General features: G+C 38.5%; 1 protein-coding gene across 1 annotated transcript in view; it reads right to left on the bottom strand.

The window, feature by feature from the left end:
• Nucleotides 1–5,308: 5,308 nt before the first annotated feature.
• Nucleotides 5,309–27,205, bottom strand: part of LOC111155851 (S1 RNA binding domain 1) — a 204,471-nt gene continuing 182,574 nt past the window's right edge. The window contains exons 19-21 of the mRNA XM_022516271.1: nt 14,456–14,506; nt 9,973–10,157; nt 5,309–6,300 (exon numbers count right to left, since the gene is read on the bottom strand). Of these exons, the coding sequence (XP_022371979.1) occupies nt 6,011–6,300; nt 9,973–10,157; nt 14,456–14,506 (526 nt within the window). The 3' untranslated portion in view covers nt 5,309–6,010. The remainder of the gene's footprint in view (nt 6,301–9,972; nt 10,158–14,455; nt 14,507–27,205) is intronic.

The following is a 27,205-nucleotide window of genomic DNA, read 5'->3' as shown; positions in this document are numbered from 1 at the left end:
TTCTTCCTGTGGAACAGACTGCTCTGGCAATGAGCCCAGTCATTCTGAAGTTCTCCATGATCTGTTATTTAAATCCAACTCATTATGACTGATTTCGGGCAGGAAGCCAAAATGTAAAGACTGACTAAATACCTATTTTTGTTTTTTCCGTTCTGTCCCTTCTTTCCGTCTCCAATTTTAGAACAAGCGCTGACTCCGAGGTCAGGGTCAGATGTATAGACACTTCAACATGAGCATTCCATTAATACAAAAGCAGGTATTCCAAAGGGTCCTGTGGCTTCAAATGATTTGGGAAGATACCATATTCTGAAGTAGATAGTAGCCGGGTTTAACTCCAAAATACCCATGAGATTTAACATAAAATATGCTGTGCTACAGCTTAAATTCCACTCCCTGTGGCTGCAGACATCCTCAGAAGATATCATATTCATCTTTTGTCCCCAGCTCCTGGCACAGGGTCTCATGCTGGGCATCCAAAAAATGTCTTCTGAATGGAACTTTGAGGGCGACAGGCTAATTGTTCTATTTTTTCTTACATTCTGCAACCATGGCTGTTCAATCACTTTGTAAAGCTCTTCTATGTTTGCATGCAGTTCTTTAAACATTTTACTTATGTTTAAATGCATCTGGAATGTGTTTTTTTGTGTAGCATGGTAATATGATTTTGCCCCACTACGAAATGCCACTTTTAATGTACATTAAACCCCCACTGATTTTGAATTGTTTATTCCTCCCTTCTGTTTGTCTCTTCCTGTATTAGTACCATACTGTTTAAATTACAGCAGCTCTTGACTGTACTTTAATATCTGGAAGGACAAATTCCCTCATATTTACTATTCCCTCATATTATTCTTTTAAGGTATGTTTTGACTTTTTTCACATTATCCTTCCAAATAAGTTTAATTTTTAATTTGTGTAAATAAACATACAAATAAAAGCAAAGTTGATTAGAATGATTAGAATTATGTCCAAATTAGACATATAATAATTTTTGGAAGACTGTTCTTTTTACAATACTGTGTCTTCCAATCCAGGAACATGGCATACCTTAATGTTTTCTGTTTTTATTTTACATTCAATAGTAGAGTTTTATGAATTTTCTTCATATTTATCCTATATATTGTTTGTTAGATTATTTCTAGATATTTTATTGTGTCTTGTTATAATAAATGGGAATCGTTCATTCCATCATACTAACATGATTAAGGAAAACTGCATTTGAGGAACATTCTATATTCAACCATTCTTGTTGAACTCTTTAATATTTATTCATCGAATCAACGTTTGTTGAGTACCCATTACAGGCTAGATATTTTCCTACGTACAGGGGCTTTAGTAAGGCACCACACAAACGCATATTAGGGAATACACTTTGCTGTAAACCTCCCTCTGCCCCCTCAACACCTTCAATGAGTAAAGCTTTTGTTTTTCTCACCTAATGTTAAGTCCAGAGTAGGCAATTCAGGGCTGTTGTGTGACTCTACAATGCCAAGACGGGTTCAGGAACTTTCTATCTTTCTGTCCAGCAGTCACTATTCAATGTCTGTCACTGTCTGACCTCCAGGACCTCCAACATTCTGTCCATATTCTGAGCAGGAAGGAGGGCAAGGGCAAAGGATAAAGAAAGTGTAATATCTGGGCCTGAAGTCTCCAGTGTTTCTAGTCTTTCTAAAAATTGCGTCCCCTGATTTTCTACCTACACTCACTGGCCAAGACTACACCACACGGCCACAGCCATGTCCATTAGTCATATTATGCTCTTCTCAGGTCAGAATTCTTTTAGTAAAAAAGGAGGGGAGGATTCTGAATAGGCACCTGGGTAGGCTCTGCCATAAGAGATTCCTGTCCTTCAGGAGATGTTCAAAGAATTTATACACCTTGGTAATCTTATTCAGCCTGTGGCTGTGGGTAGTTTTATGCTGCTGACTACCGACACTTCCGGCCCAGCCTTCTCTCCGGAACTTTAGGCTGAAAGAGCCTATTTGGCATCTCCCCTTAGATGTCTAATGAGGATCTCAAATTTAACCAGTCCTAAATCAAGTCCTTCATCAAAACAGTCCAAGACAGTCTTCTCATCTCAGTAGATAACAATTTCATCCTTCTGGTTGCTTAGGCCCAAAACCATCCTAGACTCCTGTCTATCTCACATCTTCTATCCAATACACCAGGAAATCCTATTTGGCTCTGCCTTCATCTTCCAAATACATCCAGTATCCCACCCCATCTCATCCATTTCTACCAGTAACATTCTTGTCCTAGTCACCATTATTTTATGCCTGCATTACTGTGACAGCCTCCTAAAATCTTTACCCACATAATCATTCCTGAAGGTTCAGTTCCTTGTCTTCCTCTTTTCTAATGATCTTATCCTGGTCCCCCACCTCTGCTACTTATTCCATGATCATTCCCTACCCTTTATAATTCCCCAGCACTGCACCCCAAAACCTTGTCATTTCAGAGTTAAGCATCCCACTGCTGACGTCCACTTTCACCCACTGTGTCCTCTGTTATCCCCACTCTAACATTCCTCCATCAGGACCTACAATCATTAGTCCTGTACTTTTTCACTGCCTCTCACATTCCCCTTATACTCTTGCTTTTCTTCTTACGGAGTTTAAATTCCATGGTCAACAATTTCTTTGTCTACATGCCCTCAACTGCTTGCCTTTTTGTCCATTTTACTTGCTTGGCAAACTCCCAAACCTGATTAGACCCACCCTTCCAACTGTGCCCACCCAGCTGCCATGGTGGAAGAAACATATATAAGCAAGTACACTGATCCTCCGCTTGACTGACCCTTACCCCTCAGTGGAACATTTAACACTGCCTGGAAGTCATATTCTCTTTCCCTAGGCTTTTCACTCTTTTATCCTTTCCTTTCCTTTTTCTTTCTTCTCATACCTCCAACTTCCTTTACTCTAGATCTTCAGGCTCCTATGATGACCCTCCTTTTTATTTCAATGAGAAAAATAGAAGCGACCCCAAGAGACCGTCAATGAGCTCCCATCACATGCTCCTACCTACATCTGGGCCCATATGATCTTCTCTTGTTGACACAGACAGACTGTTTGTATTTCTATCTCAGACTAGTCACTGTGCACCAGATTCTGCCCAAACTCATTCACTCAAGGATATCATTCCAGTGACTCTTCCCTGTCTCCTGTCTCAAATTTTCCAGTTTTACTAGCTCATTTCCATTTGTATATTATTTCTTCTTAAAAAATATAAGAACTCTCTCTGGACTTCATTCTCCCCTTCTAACCACTGTACTATTTCTCTTATTGCTTAACAGCCAAGCCTCCTGAACAAATTGTCTATATTCGCTATCCCCAATTTAACTCCTTCCAGTTTCTTTTAAACCCACTCCAACCAGGCTCTCACTCCCGACCATCCATCAGAAACAACTCTTATAAGGTCAACAAGATATCTGTCCTAGTTAACTTCTGGTTATCTTTCACATTTCAGGCAAACCGCACTGAAACATTTTCTGACATTTCTGACTAGGTAAACCTATCTACTACATGCTGTCACCATTATATTGCTCATCCTGCTTGTAATTTTATATTTGTATGTGATTTCTCGGTTAATGATTCTTTTTTCCTCAGCAGACTCTAAGTTCCATAATGGTAGGGATGATGTCTATTTTTCTATCATAATTGTATGGTCAGTGTCCAGTACCATGCTGGCACTCAGAAGGCCACCAATAAATTATGGGAGAATAAATGCGTTATTACCGTCATCCCCATTTTAAACTTGGGAAAAGGAGGCCCAGAGAAGTAAAGACTATTAGATCAAAAGCACATTGTGGATTATCGGTAGGATAGGGACTGGGGTTAATTGAACATACTAACCACCAAGCGCCATGCTACATTCTAGGGGTACAAGATGAATGAGACATGCCCCACTTTGCCCAGGCTAGGCCTTATAGAGCTTCCACCATGTTTGGGCTAGAGAGGACAAAGCATACAACCTACTGCAGTATCACATTCTCCTTGTGTCTACAAGGGCTTACTACCAGGTCAACGGAGCTGCTTCCACTGCTCTGGTTCTGGTGTTCAAAGTGGCCAAGGAGAAGGCCTCTTCCAAAGAGCATTTGTTTGACTACATATGGTGATAGATGTTAACTAGATTTATTATGGCAATTATTTTGAGATACATACAAATACTGAATCATATTGTATACCTGAAACTAATATAAAGTTACATGCCAATTATGCCTCAATTTAAAAAAAAAAAAGCATTTGTTTGAAATTACATTGCAAGATTCACAATAAGACTTTCTGGGTACATATTACTCATCACTGATCTACATATTATGAGCCAGGAAGAACACTGGAAGGAGTAGGAAGGTCAACTCCATTGTCACTTGAAGACCAGTAAGAAAGAAAGGAAAGCATTTCAGAAATGAAACTGTCAGGAAAACAAGCCTTGAGTTACACAACTCTTAAGGGAGCTACTGTATTAAAAACATCTATGTACAACCAGTTGGAAGACTCAATATTTTGAGATTAGCAAGCTACCAGGCAGAACTGCCAATAAACACAGTCCAATTTACCACTCTGCAAGGGACTATACTACTAAGATGATCATATGATTTATTATGAACAATGGGGCAGTTTGGGAATAAAAAGAAGTACAATACCAGGACAGTGAGTGTTTACTAGGATTGTCCCAGGCTAAAAAGCAGGACTGATCACTCTCTTTAGTAAGCATCCTCCACTCATTACACATGGAGAAAACCAGGTACTCATTTAGTCATGCAATTGACTCCATTAAGCCAATTAGCCAGAGCAGCTAGAATGGACAAGACCCCAGTCCAGTGTGGCTCTATTTAAATAATTTTGACCCTGAATGGTCATGCTAATACTTACCATCTTCATTGAATAAAAACAGAGTTAAGAGTCACTTGCTGGGGCACCTGGGTGGCTCAGTGGGTTAAAGCCTTCTACCTTCAGCTCAGGTCATGATCCCAGGGTCCTGGGATCGAGCCCCGCATCGGGCTCTCTGGGCAGCGGGGAGCCTGCTTCCCCTTCTCTCTCTCTCTGCCTGCCTCTCTGCCTACTTGTGATCTCTGTCTGTCAAATAAATAAATAAAATCTTAAAAAAAAAAAAAAAAAGAGTCACTTGCTTTATCTACTTGTTTTTCTAGCCCCTTCATACCTGATCTACAGTCAATCTTTAGGAAGGCCATTTCTTTCTCCATTTGAAGTTTAGTCCTAATGCTTAAGAAAGAAAATGCCTTCTGTGCTAAGTAAAGTCAAACTGAATGCCATTCTTCAAGTTTCCAGAGGTTTCCCTCTTGCCCAAAGGCACAGTTGGCTTAGATGAAATTTGCATGAATATGTGCACATCTTTAATCAAGAAGGACTCCTAGGTCATTCACTGAATCAACATAACAAAAACAAGGTCACTATCCACAGAACTTTATTGTAGGGATCAACACATATATACTTCTTGGAAATGTTCTGCGCCATTCACTTGATGGTTACAAACACATCAGGACCTATCTAATTGGCATCTTTTTTATTTGCTTGTCAAGAGAAAATCATGAATCAAGTCCAAAAGTCCTGATTAAAAAAATCTGTAAAACAGGAGGGCTAACCACTGCCTGCCCTACATCAAGAAACATTGTACAATTCAAATCAAGAAAAGAATTCCATACAAGTCCAGCAAGGCAAGCTGGCAAGTAGAAATGAAACGACAATCTGTTATACAAAATGCAAAAGGAGTCAAAGATGAAGTACAAAAAATAAAATTTGGGTCAGAAAATCATTACTAAATAAAACCACATGAGGATGTCTATTAGTTATTTTCTTTAAGGGGAAAAGAAATTGAGCTGTTAGTTTCCTACTTGTTCAGAAGGAAAAGTAAGGAAAGTGTTTGAAATATACTTCTGATATTGAGTGAATCCTTTCTCATCTGCTACCTAGAAGTCACAAACACCTGACTTATTCTTGCCCGTCTCTAGAAATGAGAAAATAAAATCAGTGTTTGAGCTTTAGTGCGACACTCACAACACCCGAATGAGGTCCAGAGTAATCCTCGATCGGGGGATGTCAATGTTGAGTACTTGGACTTCCACTCTTTCTCCAGGGCCCAGTCCAAGACTCCTTCTCTTCTTTGTTTTAGAAAGTTTTGCTTCTGTTACATTTCGTATGGGAATCAGCCCTGATCTCCCCACTCCTATATCTACAAAAATTCCAAACAGAGTAGCATTCTCGACTTTGCCTGTGAGAACTGTCCCAACCTGCAGGTCTTCCAAGCAGACTATGCTTCTCTTGAAATCAGGTTTATCAAAATCTGTAACAAAAGGGGGGAAAAAAGACAGTGTAAATAGTAGGTACATACTTCCTAGACACAATATACATTAGTAAATATGCCCAGACCACGAGTTAGCATTGAGAGGGGACATAAAAGGAGCTGAAATCCAGGCTTGCTTTCAGAGAAAATGCATCTTAATTGGAGAAGAGCATTTACCTGGTAGGAACAATACGAGAAAATTTACTCATTTTCTTCTCCTCAAACTCTATCTCATTAGCATGCAAACATTAGCACTATACATAAGGATTGAGAAGCCTAGAGTTTTATTTTCCTCTTTATGAGGAGGTGATGAGAAAATATCATTGCTCAATGAATATATAAAGCCAAATCACAAACAATAAGAAAGTTAAGACCTTTAAAGACAGAAAATTGGGATTTTTTTCTTCCAGTACCTGAATTCTCAAACTGTTTAAAGGTGGCAGAAAGTACATCAACATTTGGTCAAATGTAAATGAAATTAAAATGTTATCTTCCATTTCCCACCACGAATTTGGAATTCAGGAATCAATTTCTATCCATTTTGAATATACGTGGCCAATCAAAACTTAATACATTCTTGATTGTCTACAGCTCAGAAACCCAGATCAGCCAGTTCCTAATTTTCTTTCTCCTTTTTCAGTTTAATTCATTAAACATTTATTAGCTCCTGGTATGATCTCCTATGCGGGCAATCCACTCGTGCTAGAGATACAAAGATGAAGACACACAGATCCCTGCTCTCAAGTTCCTTACAACCCTATTTTCTTATTGGCCACAGTGTACATTTCCCTGTTCATTAACACCAGCGCCCCCCACCGCCCCAAAGTGAGTATAAAGCATACCAAGGAATCATGGCTCTAGTAAAAACAAAACAAAAACAACAAAAGTTTTATGAGGGGAGCCTGGGTGGCTCAGTGGGTTAAAGCCTCTGCCCTCCGCTCAGGTCATGATCCCAGGACCCTGGGATGGAGCCCCACATCGGGCTCTCTGCTCAGCGGGGAGCCTGTTTCCCTTCCTCTCTCTGCCTGCCTCTCTGCCTACTTGTGATCTCTGTCAAATAAATACATAAAATCTTAAAAAAAAAAAAAGTTTCATGAGGGAGAAGGGTAGTACTAACAGTCTAAATGGGGCTTTTGGGTTATCTGTGGATTCCATTTTCCCATGCTCTTGTTGGCCCCCTTTCCTAGGATTACTGAATGTTGATTCTAATAACAAAGAACATTCTATGCTTGGATCTCCTTTTACTAAGGCCTCATTTTCCCTCCACCCATCCCACTTCCTTTTCCTCCACAGCTGTTGGCTTGATCCTGATTACTTGTTAAAGCTATCCTTTACAGTTGTATTAACAACTGGCCACCTCTCAGTTCCCCTCCCCCAGTCCACCTATCCTGAAATCAAGTTTTTTTTTTTTTTTCCCCTAAATTCACCCTTTTCCCATAAAACAAACAAACAAACCCTTTTTAAACCTCAAATCTCATTTTCCTCATAAAAAAAGGAATATGCAAAAACTGGAATTGATTCTGTACAATTTTCCCTGACACCAAAGTAGTAGATTCCAAAAGCAAAAAACCTGTTGTAATATTACACTAGGCAGACACTGTGTCAAAGCAAAGTGAAACTAAGTCATTGATCAGGGCAGAGGTAGATGGTCCCTGAGGTCTCATAGGCATTGTTTTTATGCCTGGAAATTCTTTTCTCTTATAGAGGTCCAGCTGCTACAGATTCCCCAAGGGTTCCTGATCAGCTGCTTAGTTTAATTTTGCATGGAAAATCAGAGTCAGGAACTACTTAACATGTTCCTGAAGACAGCCTGGGCCACTGAGAAATCAGAAAATCCTCCATGTACCAGGCAAACTTTAACACTTTGATTGCCAAGGCTACATAATCAGTCAGCTGTCACTAGGCTGCTTCTGATGAATTCAAATATAGAAACTTAATAGGCAACCAGAGTGCTAATAAAATAGAATCAATTTTGTTAGAAGACAGGATGAGTTCAGTGAAAGAAAGAGGCATCAAGGAAGGAAATACTTTTGAGAAAATGAAGAAAAGGAAAGATGTAACATTTAAAAATACTGTAATGAGGAAACATCCAAAATACTATCTGCCTCTTCAAAAATATGACTGTTTGTCTTCCCCCCTAGGGATAGTTTTAGTATTAAAATAAAAGCTTTCAGACAGTCCAATTTTGAAAATTGTGACTTACACTAGGGCAAAGGTCAATTCCAAAGTGAGTTTAAAGAGACTTATTTGAAATTTCACTTGTCACAATGATAAACACTGCAGTAACTGGTAAGCTCAGTCCAGAGCCCAGGTGCATCTGTGTTTCTGCTCACTAAGGGCAAGACAAGGTGAGGACCTCTACTTAGCAGTTGGTTGTTTAATTGAACCGTATAATCTGAATGTTGATTTTCGCTCTGAGTCTGCAGTATAACCAGGATAACGGAGCAATCAACACCAAGACAAAAACGATCAAGGAAACCCAGTATAGGAGGCCTGCAGTAGAGAGAGCATACTTACTCATCTTCTAATGGTGTCCTAGGCATACCAGCCTCATAGCCCACACTGTTGGAGAACCATTGCTCTCCTTAGTATCCTGCTAAACAATACCCAGGGAATTCACACACAAGGGCATCAGGCCCCTAAACAGGGATGGACTTGTCTACTGAAACATCCATTTTGGATGGACCACCCTGGAGGCTCCTGTTCCCACATTTTTGTCATAGATCTTATTACATATTTTTTTCCAACTTAAAAAAAAATAATTTCTGACTTACAGAAAAGTTGATGGAATAGTATAATGAACTTACTGGGTATTTGTTTTTTTTTTAAGTTTATTTATTTTTTAGTAATCTCTAGCCCCATTATGGGGCTTGAATTTACAACCCAGAGATGAAGAGTTGACTAAGCTAGCCAGGCGCCCCTTACTGGGTGTATTTTTAAACTCCTTTAAACCTTTTCACAAAGAAGCATGCCTAACCCACTCAACAGAGCCTAACTCAGCCTAAACATGGTATCCTAAAACTGACTGTGAGACTGAGACAAGTGCAGATTCATTTAAAACTCAGAGCTTCTATTCAAATTTCCTTAGGAAGTGGGTCACTTAATACCTTAGTTCTTTTTTATTGGGCCATTGCTCTCAACAACTATGTCTGTTACACTTCCCTCATCATCTACCTACACTGAAAGCTGAGAGCTCTTTTAATTAGAAGGAAAATCAACAGAGAGATAGTATCTTATTTGTTCAATGTGTTCACTGACATAGAATCTAGGAACTTGGAAGTCTGCAATTTAGCAAGAAGATTCACTTTTTAGTTTATGAACTGCATACCTTACCTTCGACTTCCGGCTCCTACAAAATAAGAAGAGCTTACAAAAGGATTATGAAAAGTGTGTGCCTCCATGCACACAACAGCCAATGTGTGAGGCATTTAGTCTAGTGTGATGGAAAAAAAGCATGGGACAAGGAGTCGGGAAACCTGGCTTCTTGTTTTGGCTCTGGATACTAACCAACTGCAATGACTTTGAAGACAGGGCACGATGCTTCAGTTTCTGCACGTACAGAATGGATAATAATTTCAGTTTTGCCTGCAACAGAGGTTTGTTGTGAGAGCCACAGAAGACAATGTGGCATATGTAAAGGCAAGGTGCTATTATTCAAATTTAATTATTTACCTGTTCGAAAGTCAAAGCTTTCAGGCTGGCTGAGACCATCTATGATGACTTGTAAAGTGTGAACTGTTGTTTGCACACTTTCTGCAATTTTCTCTATTCCTTCCTTTTCAAGGAATGAATTTATTTTTTGTTCCATTTCAGGCTTTCCAATATCATGCAGTGTCCCTTTGATGAATGACAAAAACCTGCAGGGACAAAAAAACCCCAGCACTTATTAATAATAATACTACTTATTTTCCAAACTCTCTATACAGGTCACCCTAAAATTCATTCATCTCAGATCCATATATCATCAATCAACTGATCAATCAGTCTTAATTAAAAATCTTTTGTGTCTCATGGCATAATGAATGACCTGTCTTAGAAAAAAAAGGAGGGGACGGACTTAGGTTCTTGGGCTCTTTTCCAAAGAAGCACCTTCTCAAAATCAACATCAGAAATGCTTTACAGTGGAATGTTCATTAGAGTTTAGCGTCAAACATATTTTCTTTTTTTTTTAAGATTTTATTTATTTGACAGAGAGAGAGAGATCACAAGTAGGCGGAGAGGCAGGCAGAGAGAGAGAGAGAGAGAGAGAGAGAGAGAGAGAGGAGGAAGCAGGCTCCCCCACTGAGCACAGGGCTCGATCCCAGGACCCTGGGATCACGACCTGAGCTGAAGGGAGAGGCTTTAACCCACTGAGCCACCCAGGTGCCCCTCAAACATATTTTCTAAATAAGGATACCTGTGTTTATCTCATGTTTCCTAAATTTGAGTTAGGAATACTCAAATACTTAAATTAGCTAAGACGCAAACAGTGAACTGATGATTTCAAAGTCCAGAAAAATATCCAGTAAGCATTGCCAGCTTTCTGACAAATGCAAATCTGTTATTCATGTGCCGTATCACTGCTTTTTACTTTTGAACACCTCTGATGACAGTTACCTGTGCAAGCATTCTGTCAGCCTACTAATTCTCAAATTCCATGGACAGTAAAGCTTCACTGTGGATTAAACTGTATCAGGTATATTAAGTATTCAGAGTCCACAGGAAAAATATGGGAGGGGATATCAAAAAGAAAAAGTAACTTGCTTATAAAAATGGAAGGTGTGGAAGCAAGTAAGACCTTAATTACATAATCTTGAGATGAGTATTATTTTTATATACTATATAAATTACTGCTGCAATATTCACAAAATAAAAATATCTGCCTTTCTCCATTTCCCTTTGCAATGTTTACCATTTCCCTTGCTTGCTGCCTCTGAATTACTTAGCTTTGGAATTCAGTAATAAGTTAATTAAGAAAAAAAGAAAGGGTTAAGCCATTTCCCCCTTCAATTTCATCTGAATATTGGGCTGTAGCTTACTTTCTTGAGAGTTCTTGGCTGGGTATTTTTCGACATCACTAAGTTCCATTTCCTATGATTAATGGCACTTTAAACATGTCAACACAGTAATCAGACAGATAGTGATACTAATGCCCTCAAATCCTTTCCTCTAAGGATGTCTCTGGCATACAAGAAGGGAAAAAGGAAACTGTTGGAGGCTTGTCCGTCATCAGAACTAGGATGTATCCCATTTGGCAGGTTGCTACATTATCACGAAAGGAATGCTTTCATTTCCAGTCTTTAGGCTGTTGTGCTCAACCAGAAGAGCCTCTTCAGTGATTATGCAGTCCTGGTCTGGCATCTGGTGGAGAACGCACTCTCATCTCTCAACTCAGGGCATCCTTTTGGGTTCAAATGGACAATCTTGCTACATTTCCAACCATATATTTAGTCAAAAACCTAGATTCTCCGAAATCCCAACAACTCTCTTGAGAATATATTTTGGTTAGTAGTCTAACAGAAGACCAAAGAATTAGTGCTTGCTATCTCTTTTTGTAATGAGCTTCCGTTCAAATTGGTGGCCAGTGAGACATACAATGTAAGTCTGTGTGTCCACGGCTTCCACAGCTCAACGGAGAGGCAGCCAGTGTCTGTACTGCTATTGGACAAGCAGTAGCACATAAGGGCCCTGGTGACAGGGAACAGCTGCTGAAGCTCTGACGGGACAGATGACACATGTCAACTTCTGCCCACAGCCAACTTCTCTGCACAACTTTCTCAATAATGCATGCCCTGCTGAGCAGGCTTCCCTGGTATTTATCCTCTTGGCTTGATCGGTCTGCAACTAGCTATTCAGTAAAATATCTTTCAAATCCTCAAGATTCTGGCTTACAATCAACTGTTAAAATGCCAAAGCATATTCATGGGCTGTAAATCTATAACCCCGAATGGCATTTCATAATTAATGAAAGTTAACTAAATGGCAGAAAATTCCCAAATCACTGTATAAGTCTTGGCCTCAGTAACAAAAACACTGGCTCAAGAGGCTGTTTGGAGTCTTAAGGTTGTGTGTGTATGTGAGAGAGAGAGAGAGAGAGAGAGAGAGAGAGAGAGAGACACTAACTGCTACCAAAGTCACTTCCATATAAAGAATTCTGTTTATAGTGGTTGCAGATGTAAGAAGAAAATTGGTCTGTTTAACCTGGGTGCCTATTTCATATATCATTTTCATTCTCACATACAGAAGCCTGAGGGCACTGGTAACTGAAATCGATAAAAAAGTACCAAATTGTGCTCCTAGCTAACGCTTCATATTGATCAACCCTATTTTTAAATGACTATGGAACAAAGTCAAATGCTACTTTATTTTGAAAACTTTCTTAAAGTTACAACGGGCTTACAGAAAAAGGAAAATAGCAAAAACCAAAGAGGGGAGGGACTATAAAATGAACTGGGAACAGAATTCAGATCAACCTCTACCTTCCTGGATTTCAAATATATTCAACCGTAAATGACCGGAAACAATGCTTTACACCTGGTAATCACTCAAGAAACATGCAATCTGTAGAGAGCCTAAGAAAAATTTATTCTGAATTTTCTGAATTTTGGCCCTGGAATTAAGGGTGATAAGTAACATGCAATACAGAGTTTCATTTTAGAATTGGGTATGTTAAATCACACTCAATATAAAATGCTTTCTGCCTCGAAAATACCATATAAAAATAAACTGCATTTTATTAAAGCTTGGAACCCAGTACCTACAAGTAAGTGCTGGGCATTAGGTGAGTGCTTGATAGAGGTGTTCATTCAATCCTAACAAGAATCCTAAAAGCTGGGTGTCCTATCATACAGAAAAGAAAAATTGAGGTTCAGGGAAGTTAAATAATTGGCCCAAGGCCGCACAGCTATTTTCACGGACTACAGTTTCATGCCATATACATCAGTGTGTGTCTGTTTATAACTGCAGTCACATCAAAATCAGTGATATGTTAGATTAAGATATAAAACATAATACTTCTGGCAACATTTCACCAACACGATTTAGTGGCAGATTAGTTTTAAATAGGAGACAGCTAATACCGATAAATTCCACAAAGAAATGACTATATAAATGCGCTTATGTAGACAATTCTCTCAAAAGTCGATGAGTTGTTAAAGTCATAGCATCATTTTCTCCACTGTCTCTACAGGGTTTTTTCAGCTTGCTAAGGACTGCGGCCTGAGCTCCTGTTTTTATTTAATATGTAATTTCATCCATCTTACTTAAAGTAAGAAAGTAGCATAAATGAAACAAATAAGCACATCATGTCCTTTTAGCGCACATCTGCACAAAGTTAAAATACAGACCTTGCAGCAGAGAGTTTTTCAAGGAGAATGCTTATATAACCTAAAATCTCTGATATTTCCTACAGAAACTTGTTACTAATGCAATGCTTTTCCCCTTTGGATAAAGTCTTTGTAAGATCCTTCCCAAAAAATAAGAAATTCTCAAGCTTTGTAAGACTTCAGATATACCCATTCAGTATGGGAGCCCAGGATCAGGTTCTCTACAGTAAAGTACTGTGAGACCCCACAGAGCACAGAAGAACCACAGTAATGCAAGCCCATCACTTTAAGAACAACTTACTATTAGCACGTGCTTGGGCGGGGTGGGGGGGCAACAGACAGCAGAAAGAACTGCGTTGTAAGGGCAAGGTGCCTATGGCTGGCTACCCATTCTCAACAGTTCCAATAGAGACTTTCATACTTTTATCCATTAGTTTTACTCAGTTGTAATTATATCAATAAATAAAACATTCAATGCAAGAGCAGAGTCATTTTATAAATAAGCAGGTACAGACAAAGCAGGTCATAATTTGTAATTCAGGGAGATGCTCAGTGATCTAAAAAGAGAGCTTGTACTCTAGCGAGGAAACCCGGACCTCTTAACTGAAACTATAGAGTAAGTGGTGGGACACAAATGAAAGTTCAGGAATAATCTGTTAACACAAAAACCACAGATTCAATATGTACTTTTAAATCTACTGGTCTTAATATTAAAGACTAAATATAAATTCCAATGTGGCAAAAAAAGACCCGTTGCTCCTTTCACACCACCTACAGGGAGCTGAATTTACACACGGGAATGCACAACAGCACACATTTAGTTCAGCTTAAAGAGATAGTGCCGGCTTTACCACATCTGCTGTCTCAGCAGCCACGTCAAAGGGGCAGCAACGTGAGTTGCACTTTAATCATCAAAGAATCTTTTCAAACTTTTAACTTCTTTGTGAAACCAAGACACTGAACTGGGCCAAAATCCTTAAAAAAAAATCTTTGCTTGTGCAAAATCTACAAGTACTGGTAAATCCATGTAGAATGCAAGGACATTTTGGAACAACGTACCACATTGCAGAAGCTGGTAGGGTCAGTGAAGGCAATGTTTAAATGGCTTTCCTGAGAATGTAATCTACCACAGAAATTGACAGCAAGCAATTTTTCACAAGAACTTACAGCTAATTGGCTTTTGAAAACTGCAGATAAACTTTTAATAATGCAATCCTTTCAGAAAGGATAAAGGAATTGTTCTGAAAACCCTTACAGACTTTAATGTGAGAGTATAGTTTTAAATGGGGTGCAGCTATCCACGCAGCAGCCGGGGACATCTTTACCCACATTGGTTTGGTATCACGTGGAGGGTCTTTGGAGCCCTTCCTGCATCTGAGCACTTCCTGCATCTGAGCACTTCCTGCATCTAAACACACCCTGGCATCTAAACATACTCTTGCATTTATGAGTAGCAGGAAAACAAAACAAAAACAAAAACAAGAGGAATTGAAAGGAAGAAGCTGTGATAGATTAGGAAATGCAGTTTGTCTTCCAAAAGACTTGGTTTATAAGCATCAGACTGTTACCTGCTTCTAACTTCTGAAGAACTTACTAATGTTTCCTTCTTTTTCAAAGATCTGGTGTACATGCACAGAAACTGGATACAGCATGCATGCTGTATTAATTGTACATAGGAGGACATATCCTTAGCTGTTTTATTTTAGCAATTTAGTATAGGGAATTGGCTTTATTAAAAAAAATGCCAGTTACAATGTGCTTATATATTTGCACCACACTTAACATCTAAGATCAGTGAAAATAATAAGCAGTGCCACAAAGAGTAAGCAGTAGTGATTTAAAAAAGATTTATCCATTTATTTGGGAGAGAGAGAGAGAGAGAGAGCGAGTATGAGCAGGGTGAGGGGCAGAGTCAGAGAATCCTCAAAAAGACCCACTGTTGAGTGCGAGGCCTGACACAGGGCTGGATCCCAGGACCCCGAGATCATGACTTGATCCAAAATCAAGAGTCAGTTACCCCCCAGGCACCCTGTAGTATTGATTTTTATGTAGCTTTTCCTATTTCAGACCCACTTGCTAGGTTATGGTACACTGTGTGATGATAATTAAAACTATAATTAAAAAACCCAAATGTGTATACATATACATCGAAATGAGCATGAGTACATAAAAATCGGAAAACATCATGTATTGAAATGATGTGATTACTACCCTAAAACTTTCTAAAATCCTGTTTTAGGAACAGCTTTAGAAATAAATTTATAAGCAACAAAGAAAAATTAATTTTCTTACATTTTTAAAACAACACCCCCCCTCCAATAAAAAGAACCAGAGAAAACCCCAACAACCCTATATACTCGGCTTGATCACCCTCCTTCCATTGAGTCTGGTTGTTTTAAACACACACATACACATACCCTTAAATGATAAAAATCTGCTAAAATATCAAGGCTCTTCCAAGGAATGTGACAAAATTGAAGCATTCTGAAGCATCTGAAAAAATAAATTAGAAAAGCATACTCAGCTTTCTTCATTAAGCATTCATTTACTGTGGAAGAAGACTATGGAAGATGGTAACAGAGCTTGTGCCTTGAATGAGCTTATGGAGTCTTATTTTAAGCAATGACAGTATGTCAGAATAAATATTCTTCCACTTACATCTGTTCTTTTAAGAGGTAGGATTTTATATGCAGATAAGCACACTTTCAAAGTGCTCAATGAAGATGATTTCATTTAATTCTCTCAAAAATTTATTGTGGAGATATATTTGCAGATAAAGGAATCAAAACTCTGATAGATTAAATGATCTGCCCAAAGTCACACAGCTGAGACCACAAGGTTGTAGGTAAGGTAAAAGCTGTCATAGATCATCTCTTCATTAACACTCCTTAACCCTTTACTTTGGGGAATATTCAGTGCAGACAGAAGATTTCGGTCCTAGATAAAATTTGGCATCCAGGACCACTGCCTGGGAACAATTTATTATTATTTTTCAAACCAAATTCAAAAGGAAAAAGTTTGGCTCTTTTTGAGTTACTCAGTAAGAATTGGACAAAATTAAGTTAGTGGTTTCAAAGGCTGTAGACTCTCTACAGCTCAAAAACACTGTGTTTAGAATTCATATAATTTAATTTACTGGCTGTAAAGCCATAACGTGGATTAGTGCTTGTGAGTATTTGAAAGAAGAGGGCAAATAAAAAAGTGGTACTCAAAACCACTAGGCTCCTAAGATGGTGGAGCTGGAATTAAACAACTCTGGCACTACTAGGGTATAAAGCCTAGGTATCAGAGGAAGGACTGTTTTCCTTGGGAAAACAGCCTTTCTACAATGAGTTTGGTCCTGTCAAAGAATCCTCCTTTCAAGGATTTGAAAATGCTTAACATCTGTCATTTCCATAAAACCCCTGGTTGCCTCTGAATGGGCAGAGACATTTTTATTCCATTTAAAGACTATGCAATTGAGGTCAAAGTAATTTGCTTATGGTCACACAGAAAGTTAGAAGACAGGCTAACGTTAAAATCCACAGTGAGACAGGACGGGAAAGGGAGGAGGGAGATAATGGGACACTAGATCAATACCCTACTGAGTTTCAGGCTCCAGAATGAGTGATCTAAGCCTGAAGAAGAGGAGAGAAGGAGAGGGCCAATACTCTGGAGATGAGAGAGACTGAAGCAAGCACATCGCTGTGGCTGGCTGGCAACTCCCGGCCACTCCTCCTCCACTGGGTGCTAACAGGCTGTTCCACATACGAAGCAGAGAAACCACAACATTTTCTCTAGTCCCAAGACCCAGTGTTAATGTAATTAACAATGTTCGATGACCCAAATTATAGCCGATCACATGGTAAAACAATTTTTCCCTGGGAGACCATTAGTTGTAAACCACACCCCCCTTTTCTTTAATGGCTACGCTTGACAGCTCCTCTGCAATCACAACAAAAATAACAGCAATAAGGGGGCGTCTGGCTGGCTCAGCTCTAAGAGCATGTGACTCTTGATCTCAAGGTCATGGGTACGAGCTCCATGTTGGGCGTAGAGATTACCTAAATAAATAAATAAATGAACTTAACAATACGTCAGTAAGAATAATTACAGCAACAACAATAGCTTACTTTGCCCCGGGTGCTAAGAATTTTAGATATATTAATTCATGTCATCCCATGAAGTAGGTACTATTATTATCCTCACTTAACAGACAAGGAAACTGTGGTACAAAGAGGTTAAATCACTTTCCCAGCTCAAACAGGCATGATTTGAACCTAGGCAGTCTGGTATTATACTGCTTCCAGAATGAGCAAGGGGAAAGTCAGGCAGTACCTAGAATTCTTCAACTTCCTAGTTTTCTCTACCAGCCTTTCCTTGAACTTCATGGCAGGGTAGTGGGGGCTGGAACAGCACGTAAGACATGAGACATGACAGTCAGTTGCTAAGAACCCCAGAGCTTAGTCAAGTGGGTAGATTCTCTTTCATCATTTTTCTCTTTTGTGAAGGCACTTTTGAAAATATGATAAATGCTACTTCCTGGGAATTACAGTATGATGTTTTTGGGCTTTACGAACAAGAAGAAAAAAAATCACCTTTATAATCTGCCCATTTATCATCTTTATAGTTTAGGTTTGGCTTCCCTTTCATGATGCTGGGCCTCTTCCTGAAAAGGCCGTCTATGGCTGTCTAATCATAGCTCCATAGGAGCTATGGAGGTGGGTAACTGACTGAAAAACATGCTAAGACATCACTTACCAAAAGTCAGCAATGATTCTGCCTTAATTTTCATGTCCGAATGCTGCCAACTCTTGTGGGCAAGTCCAGAAAAATGTAAGACCTTTCAAATTTGCAAATAATTTCTTACATCTGTTTACCTAATCTTCACTTATTATATAGAATTTGTAGTTGGGTTTCTTTTCAGGCAAGCTTCCCACAAAGAAACATGTTTTTATCATTGCAGAAGTTAGCTGGCATGCGAATGCAGAAGAAAACTGTGGTGAATTTTAGATGTGCAGAGGTGTGCTAGGTATATTCAGTAGGCTAAGTGACTTACTACTCAGAAAAATTACAAATCACCTCAAGTCATGCGCCTTCTGGGTTGCTCCTGGTCAAAACTACGAATATCAAATCTGTGAATATCACTGCTGTACTGCTGCTGCTGTGGGATTTTTTTTGTTTTTTTTTTTGTTTTTTGTTTTTTTTGTTTTTTTTCTTTTCTTTTTTTTTTTTTTTAATTTATTTGACAGAGAGATCACAAGTAGGCAGAGAGGCAGGCAGAGAGAGACAGGAGGAGGAGGCAGGCTCCCTGCTGAGCAGAGAGCCCGATGCGGGACTCGATCCCAGGACCCTGAGATCATGACCTGAGCCGAAGGCAGAGGCTTTAACCACTGAGCCACCCAGGCGCCCCTGTTTTTTGTTTTTTTAAAGAACAATCTAAACTCCCTGCGTTACAGCTGTTTATTAGCTGAAAGACTTCCTTCCTTGTTGGGCAGAAAGCTAAGTTTGGGAAGAGTATGACAAAACCCTGAGTGCAATTCTAAAAGAAGACTTCTGATATGCTAAATCCTTGAACAGGAATGGGAAAAAAACAGAGGTTAAGATGCGCTCACTCATTAAAGGTCTTCAGCACGGGGCACCTGTCACTCTCTGGCTTGACTTATTGTAGCTCTCTGGCAGGGAGCAAGGCAGGACCTCTACAGAGGCTCCCCAAACCCTAGCCCCAAATACTTTTAGACTATGAGAATGGCTGGGATCCATTTAACCATTTATCTCATCACAGAATTCTGTGTATCTATTGACTTAATTTTACTCGTTTGTTTCTCTTTTTCCCAGCTTTACTGAGACACAGTTGACATAAAACATTGTATAAGTTTAAGGTATACAACCAGTTGATTCCATATACTTACATAACTACAAAATGATTACCACCATGGCAACTCATCCATCCTGTCACATAATTAGCATTTCTTTTATGTGGTGAGAACATCTAAGATCTACTCACGAACTGTCAAGTACATAACATAGTATGTATTATAACACAGCTATAATCACCGTGCTGTACATGAGATCTCCAGAACTTAATGCGTAACTGAAAGTTTGTGCCCACTGACCAAATTCTGTTCTTAAAAATCTGATACGAGTTTTTAGTAAATTAAGAATAAACATTACTGGGCCTTTGTATAGAAGACTCCCCCCTCCTCAAGTAAATATTTTGTCCAGTTGTATGATTATTCCTATCTTAGACCTGAATTTTAAATTCATGGCTGTTTCTGCTCTGAAAACATACTTTTCGGCATTGACTGTAAGGGTTGGAAATTGGTACATCCACAGTAATAAAGGAGACGAGAGTGCAGATACTGCCCAGTACAGCTACTGATACAAAGCATTCTCGGAACACAATTGCCTAATCCGTCAGAATGGTGCTGCATGTCACAGTCCTGCTGTGCAGGCTACTAACCACTTACAGAAACTAGTCTTTTCAGTGCCTCCATAATAGCCAAAATAGAAATAACAATTAAATCCGAGTGAATGCTTTATCAAAGCGAGTGCTGGCATTTTTCAAGTTAAATCAAGAATATAACAACCTTCAAGCTTAACTATCCAAAGTGAACCAAATTCTAAATAAAGGATATTCTTTGGGACAACGCCAGATCTCGCTGTGACATGTACAAACCTGCATTATCTGCAGCACAACACACTACCTCCGAGCACCTCAGTCAAGAGAAAGGAAAAATCACATACTTGTCTTTGACTCTCTGGATCAACCAAAATGGAATACATAGGCATGGGGGAGCAGCAACCCTTAAACTGGTTGTTTCTGGACTTCATTCTACTGATAATATAGCAGCAATTTTCCTCATGGCCCATATCATCCCACATAATGAAATCACTCGCTCATGAGGACATTGTGACAATTTCTAGATGATAACAGAATATGTAAGTAATCCTCTTTCATGTTCTATCTCTATTTTCTAGTCTGTAAAGTCCAGGAAGGCTCTGGGCACACATGTTCTGGGAAAGCAGAGAATTCAGTTTGGGGAGGTCTGAAAATGCCTTCAATCCACAAGGGATTCTGAAGTACTTATTCAACTTGTGGGATAGGCGACAGCAGAAAGGACGATCTAGATGTTCTACCAACAATTTTGCTTACGCAACTACATAGACCTCAGCCTGTTTAGACTAAAGAAAAAAAATACCTAGATTGAAATTAAGCTAGACATTTCATTTTTTGCCAAAATAGGATAAAACTTACAAACAACCATAACACAGGGCAATAATTAGTAAGTGGCCTTTGTGAAGCACAGAAGTTGTATACAGAAGAACTCATTTCCAGATGGGGTATCTTTGTAAGATTTCATGCAGGAGGTGACATTTGGGCTAGGTCTTTGAGAAGATTTCAACCACTAGAAAGAGGAAAAGAGATGTTTAAAGGGTCAGAAACAGAAAAATATAGTTCAGGTCAGGTCTGGGGAATAGTCAATAGTCCAATAAAAACAACAAACATTCATTGAGTATCTCATCATTGCCAGGCATGTTAGAAACATCATCTACTTGACCTTATAGCAATCTTGAGGCTGGTATATCACTATTCCCAATTTTTAAGGTAAACAGAGTCTCAGATGGGTAAAGTAAATTACCTAAAGTAACTCAGCTAATAGAACCAATATATGAACCAGATCTATGGCACTCCAAATCTTGAGCTCTCAACTAGCTCCAAAGCCTGATCTTTTAACTAGTCACAATTTAAAAAACTAGTTTGGAGCCAGATTTAAATGTAATCATAATGATCTTTCAGATTAAGGATATCATACCCTTAAAGATGGTATGTTAGCACAGAAAAGTAACAAGTTGTGTTATGTGTGCTTCCTAAGGGTAAAAAAAAAAAAAAAAAAGTATCAGAATATGTTAGATTTGACTGTTATTCTCTATCATCACATGGCTGAAATCAGACTCTTCCTTTCCTCTGGAGAAAACATTACCTCCTCCATTAAAGGAAACTTTGCCTATTTATTTTATTAAGGGATCTGTAGGAAATGAATTCTTCACATAGAGTGTGTAGAATTTTATGCTGTTCTGCTGCAGATGTATTTCCTGAATATTGCATTAAAAGAATTTCCTTCTGTTGTTTTTCAGAATAAGGGCATGTGCATTTCAAATGAAGCAACTTGATAGTGACTACATTTGGTATCTTCTCATTTTAGGAGAGGAACTGGGTATAGGGCAGGAGTAGCATATTCATCCTAGAGATGTACCCACCGCTGCCAGCAGATATTTTTAAGTAAGAAAGAGGGTAAGGAATAATGCAAGACTTTTAGGAAATGTCAATGAAAAAAACATACAGAATCCATATTGCAGGAGATTTGAGTGGAACATGGGATTAAGAAACCTACTATTGCTACAGATAGATTTTCCTTCAGTAATCCTTTGAAGCCATTCTGTTCCAAATCTTTTACGTGATTACTGCCTACTTCTCTGAAAAATTCTAAGCTACCCTAAAAGCCCCTTCCTTAGATGTCTTAATATCTTTACTCATCCTGCCCCAAACTTCCCTAAGCTATTCCTCCATCCCTTGATTCCGTTTCTCTCCCCACCCTTGCTCCTCATAGGTTGCTATTAAGGACTCTTGACCTTGGCATTTTTTTGGTCTCTCTGCGTCCTACTTGCCTCACCTCTAAATGTGGCAGTAAAGAGTCTTTTAGCTTTATAAAATATTATGAATGTCTCTAGTATCTTTCTTGTCTCTACTACTTGCTCCTCTGATTTTGGTGACAGAGGTTTTTATTATTGCTATGGTCTCCACATTCTCTGCTTCTTATAAGCTAAAAGCAACAACCACCCTTTATTTTCCTGGACTTCCATCACATGGCTCCTTCTTTTCATTACCGAAGTTCTCAGAAGAATTATCAGTCTCTAATTCTTACTGCTTGTTTTCCTTGTCTCTTACAGATTGGCTTCTATTTCTGCCACTCTTCTGAAATTACTCTCAGTTAATGACCCCTAAGTGTTAACGCATCTTTTAACCACTTACCCATTCTGCCGTATTTGACACCATCAACTTACTGGCCTTCTTTCATGACTTTTGTTTTCATATTCTATCTTCTCTGACTTCTCTTCCTCCTCTGGCCCTCTAAATGTAGGTATCTTCAAGTTTTTGACCTTAGCCACCTTCTCCTCTTGTTCTACATGCTTCCTTGGATGAGTGCATCCACTCACATGACCCCTTACCTCTCGCCTCCCACTGCTAAGTCCAATCCTACATATCAACATGTTTAGACCAGGCCTCCCTCCTAAGCCCTAGGTCTGCCTTTCCATTTGCCTGCAAGAGATGTTCTCATGAACATTTTAGCAACTCAAACTTAATATATCTAAAACTGAAACTTGTATCCTCTTTTCTCCCTCCCTTCATAACTCCCTCTTCTCCCATCATGCTCACCAGCCCTGCACAAAAACAACAAATGAATAGAAAGGCTCGGTCTTCCTCTCTTGTCCCATAATGAATGGTTAATGGCACTACTGTTTTTCACTAACTGAGGCTAGTATTGAAAGAATTATTCACTCATATGTTCACTAAACATATACCTTCTCAGTGCCTGCTGTGTTCTAGGTACTCCTCCGCAACCTTGGGATACATTCAAAGATCCCTGCTCTCAGGGAGACCGACAAGATACAACCAGCTTACTATAATAAATAGGTTATAAAGTTTGATAAAGATGGTTAAGTGCTGAGGGAAAAAGAGAAAGAGCAGAGGGAGTAACAGGGATCAGAATTAGCAGGCTTACAGGTAAGGACGTGCAAATTTCAGTAGGTTAGGCAGTGTAGACCTTGCTGACAAGGTGACACCGGAGCAGTCTTGGTGAGGTAAAGAAGGTAAAGGAGCTGGCTGGGCAGATATCTGCTGGGAAAGTGTTCCAGAAAGAGGGACCAGACAGTGTAAAGACCCTAATAAGGGAGCAGGCTTGGCATGTTCACAGGATGTTCAAGGAAGCCAGCATGGCTAGAGCAGAATGAGCAAGGGAGGGAAAAATAGGAGATCAGGTCAAAAGGGCATTGGGAGCTCTTATCGGGAATTTGGTCTCAATTCTGAGTGAAACTGAAGTGATAGCAGGGTTTTATGTTGAAGAAGGACAACACTCTGATTTATATGTTAAAAGGATCTAGTTGTCTGTTGTGCTAGGAACAGACTATCTGGCTGGGCAGTGGTAGGAGCAGGGAGACCTGTCAGACTAATTGCAGTAGTCATGATCCAGGCAGAGATGATGGTGACTGAGACTAAGAGCAATGCACAAGAGTTGAGAAGTGGGTATATTATAAAAGGGTATATTTTAAAATTCTTACCAGGGTATATTTTAAAAAGACATTCAATACAGTTTGCTAAAGACTGGATGAAGGGTGTAAAAGATACTTACTGGATATGAATGGCAAAAATAACATGAATACTAGAGACATTGGATGATGAAGTAGAAACTCACTGTTAATGGAGGGAAGAGGGGAAAAGAAAAGTTGAAGAACTAAACTTTGGTTTCTCCTATGGTGACTTCTTCTCATCCATGGCTTTAAGGACCTGCATAAGCACAAGACTCTCCAATTTATATCCTTAGCCCTGTCACTCTTCCAAACTCCAGACTCATGTATCCAACTGCCTACTTGATGGCTCAAACCTAATAGGCCTTCAGCTCAACTCCAGGTCTCTCCCCCAAACCTTGCTACAAGCATAGCCTTCCTCATCTCAGATGATGGCAGTTCATCCTTTCAGTTCCTCAGTCCACACGCCTTAAGTCATTCTTACCCTTTCTTGACAACCCCACTGGGAAATGATGTCTCTGTCATTTGTGTTTCATGAAGGGCACTGACTACTGATTTCTATTACGGTTTTTTGAAAGTAATAGTTTCAGCCTACTTTAGTAGATTCTTTGAGAGCATGAAGTGCCTCTATTCATTTTTATATTCTTCAGGCCCTACCACAGTGTTCTATACATTCTAAGTAATAAATATAACCATCAACTATAAAATTCAGAGTAAAAATCAAAACCATAAAGAATATGAAAGAAGTATGGGAAATACTGAATTGACCTCAGAGATTAGTTATCATAACAGAAGACTAATTTGCATAAAAACAAAAATAGTTGTACTTCATAAAAACTAAATATTCATATTTCAAAAACAAAATAGCATTACAAGGAGATAAAAAAGGTAAACAAGTCAGAAAAAATTCCAGCTCACACAACAAAGCACTTTAATAGTTAATAGAGAATCCCTACATGTAAATAAAACTGGTAAAATAAAACTTCAAAAAAGTAATAAAAATAGTTTAAAAAGGTAGGCTTTTTAAAGAACACTAAATAACTAACTCAGGTTAAAAAATATGCCTTCAATTTTCTAAAATAGTATGTGAGGGAGAATACCATAAATACAAAAGTAAAAAGACTTAATGGCTTCACATCTTGGTGTATTTCTGGGAGTGACATTATGGTAGAGGAGCATGAAAACCATTACATTCCTACTGGTTTTCTGATGTAATTAAAAGTGAACTTAACTGTAATCGGACTTCCTTTTACATAACTGAGGTCAGACTAATGATGATCTAATCATAACCTTAATGAGCTTTACTTCCCCAGGAAGACACTGTGTAACACTATATGAAAGTATGAACTACTTATCTTGAGTGATGTTGATGATGTCCATACTGAGTATGCTTAAAAGCCAGAAATGACTATCACAGCTCCAAGGTAGATAATGGGGATGGTAAGTTTAATTAGATAAACTACTAGTTCTGTTGCCAGATTTAAGGGTTGGAGTTGAACTCCATGTAGACAAAATTTCCCATGAAATCGTCCATAAGCACTCTCTTTCTAAGAGACAAGGCTGCTCCAAAAGGAAAACATAGAGAAGGGTGAAGTTATTGGTAGGGCTTTTATGCCCTAAACGCAGAAAGTGGCCTATGTAAAAATGGGCAAAAAAGTCCTGTTTAACAGGAGAAATTAAAGATCGCTCAAGCTCCAACACAGCTAGTGGTAATTATAAATTAGTATGTTACTTCACAATGTATATCAAGAGCCACAAAAACTCTCAAACCCTTTGGCAGAGTAACTCCTCTTCGAGGAATCCACCATAAGGAACCACTACTAGTACTGCTATTAATAAATTACAGTTCAATCGTGTGATGGAGTATTACTCAGCTTTTTAAAAAGAAAGATATGCAGAAATAAAAAATTTGTGCCTACATTAGAGAGTAAGTTGAAAAAATTATGAACTATATTAGAATCATATCATGAAAGCAAACAAAAATGTACACTAAAAAAGACATTGAAAAAAAAAGACACTGATTTGCATGTAACAAAATGCTAATTTAGTACCCAAGGAGATGTCAGTTTTTTTAAGAAGTGTATAAAATCTCTTACATGTGCAGCACATATTCATCTTCTTAAATAACTAACACTAAAAATATAATTACTATGAGACCGTAATTTTTTTAAAATAAAAAAATGAGAACCATGTGCTAAGACTGAGAACAGGACAAGGATGCCCACTTTCACCCCTCTTCAAAACAGTACTAAAGGTCCTAGACATTGCAATGAGTGAGAAAAAGAAATAAAGAGCACTAAGATTAAAAAAAGAAGAAGTAAAGCTTTCATCTATTTGCTGATAACTTGTTTATACAGGAAGACTTAAAGAATCTACAAACACTTACTAGAACTAGTCAGTGAACTTAGCAAGGCTGCAAGATACAAAGTTACTATGCAAAATCAATTGTATTTTTATATATTAGAAACAAATTTTAAAAAATTCCATTTATAATAGTGCTGAAAAATATAAAATACATTTAATAAGAGACATGCAAGCCTGTACAGTGGAAATTCTGAAATACTTCTGAGAGAAATGAAGGACCAAAATAAGCGAAAAGATAGAAGTTCATGGTCAAAAGACTCAATAGATATTATGAAGACATCTGCTGCTTCTACAATCACTTACAGATTCAATGTAATCCCAATCATAACCCCACCAGGTTTTGTTTTTTAATGAAAATTGATAAGCTCTAAAATGCATAGGAAAATGCAAATCATCTAGAATAGAGCAATATTTAAAAGAAAAACAGTTGGAGGACTTACACTATTTCAAAACTTAGTGTAAGGCTACAGTAATCAAGACAGTATGAAATTGATAAACAGATGAAACAGAGCCAGAAATGGACCCACATATAGTCCCTTGATTTTCAACAGTCTCCACAGCAATGGATGGAGGAAAAAAAAAAAGGTTGTGTTGTTTTTTTAACATGGTGCCAAAATAAGTAAATATTCATAATGGAAAAGGAAAATGAACTTTGACCCCTACTTCGAATCATACATGAAATGTAGCCTCACATGTAACACAGACCTTTGTAAAAGCTGATAGCATCAAGCTTTTGGGAAAAAAACACTGAGAAATATATTCACGATTCGAGGTAGGCAAAAGTTTCTTAGCATAGGGAAAACAATAACTATAAAAGGAAAATATTGATAAAGTAGAAAATGTCAAAATTCAAAACTTCTGCTCCTGAAAAGACACTAAATGAGAAAATAAAGAAGTAAAGAACAGGGGGGAGGAGTCAAGATGGCGGAGAAGTAGCAGGCTGAGACTAC

The sequence above is a fragment of the Enhydra lutris genome, unplaced genomic scaffold (assembly GCF_002288905.1).
Source record: "Enhydra lutris kenyoni isolate GAN:26980312 unplaced genomic scaffold, ASM228890v2 scaffoldscaffold44, whole genome shotgun sequence".
Classification (NCBI taxonomy): Eukaryota; Metazoa; Chordata; class Mammalia; order Carnivora; family Mustelidae; genus Enhydra; species Enhydra lutris.
The sequence above is the reverse complement of the archived record's forward strand: the minus strand, read 5'-3'. Positions and strand labels throughout refer to the sequence as shown.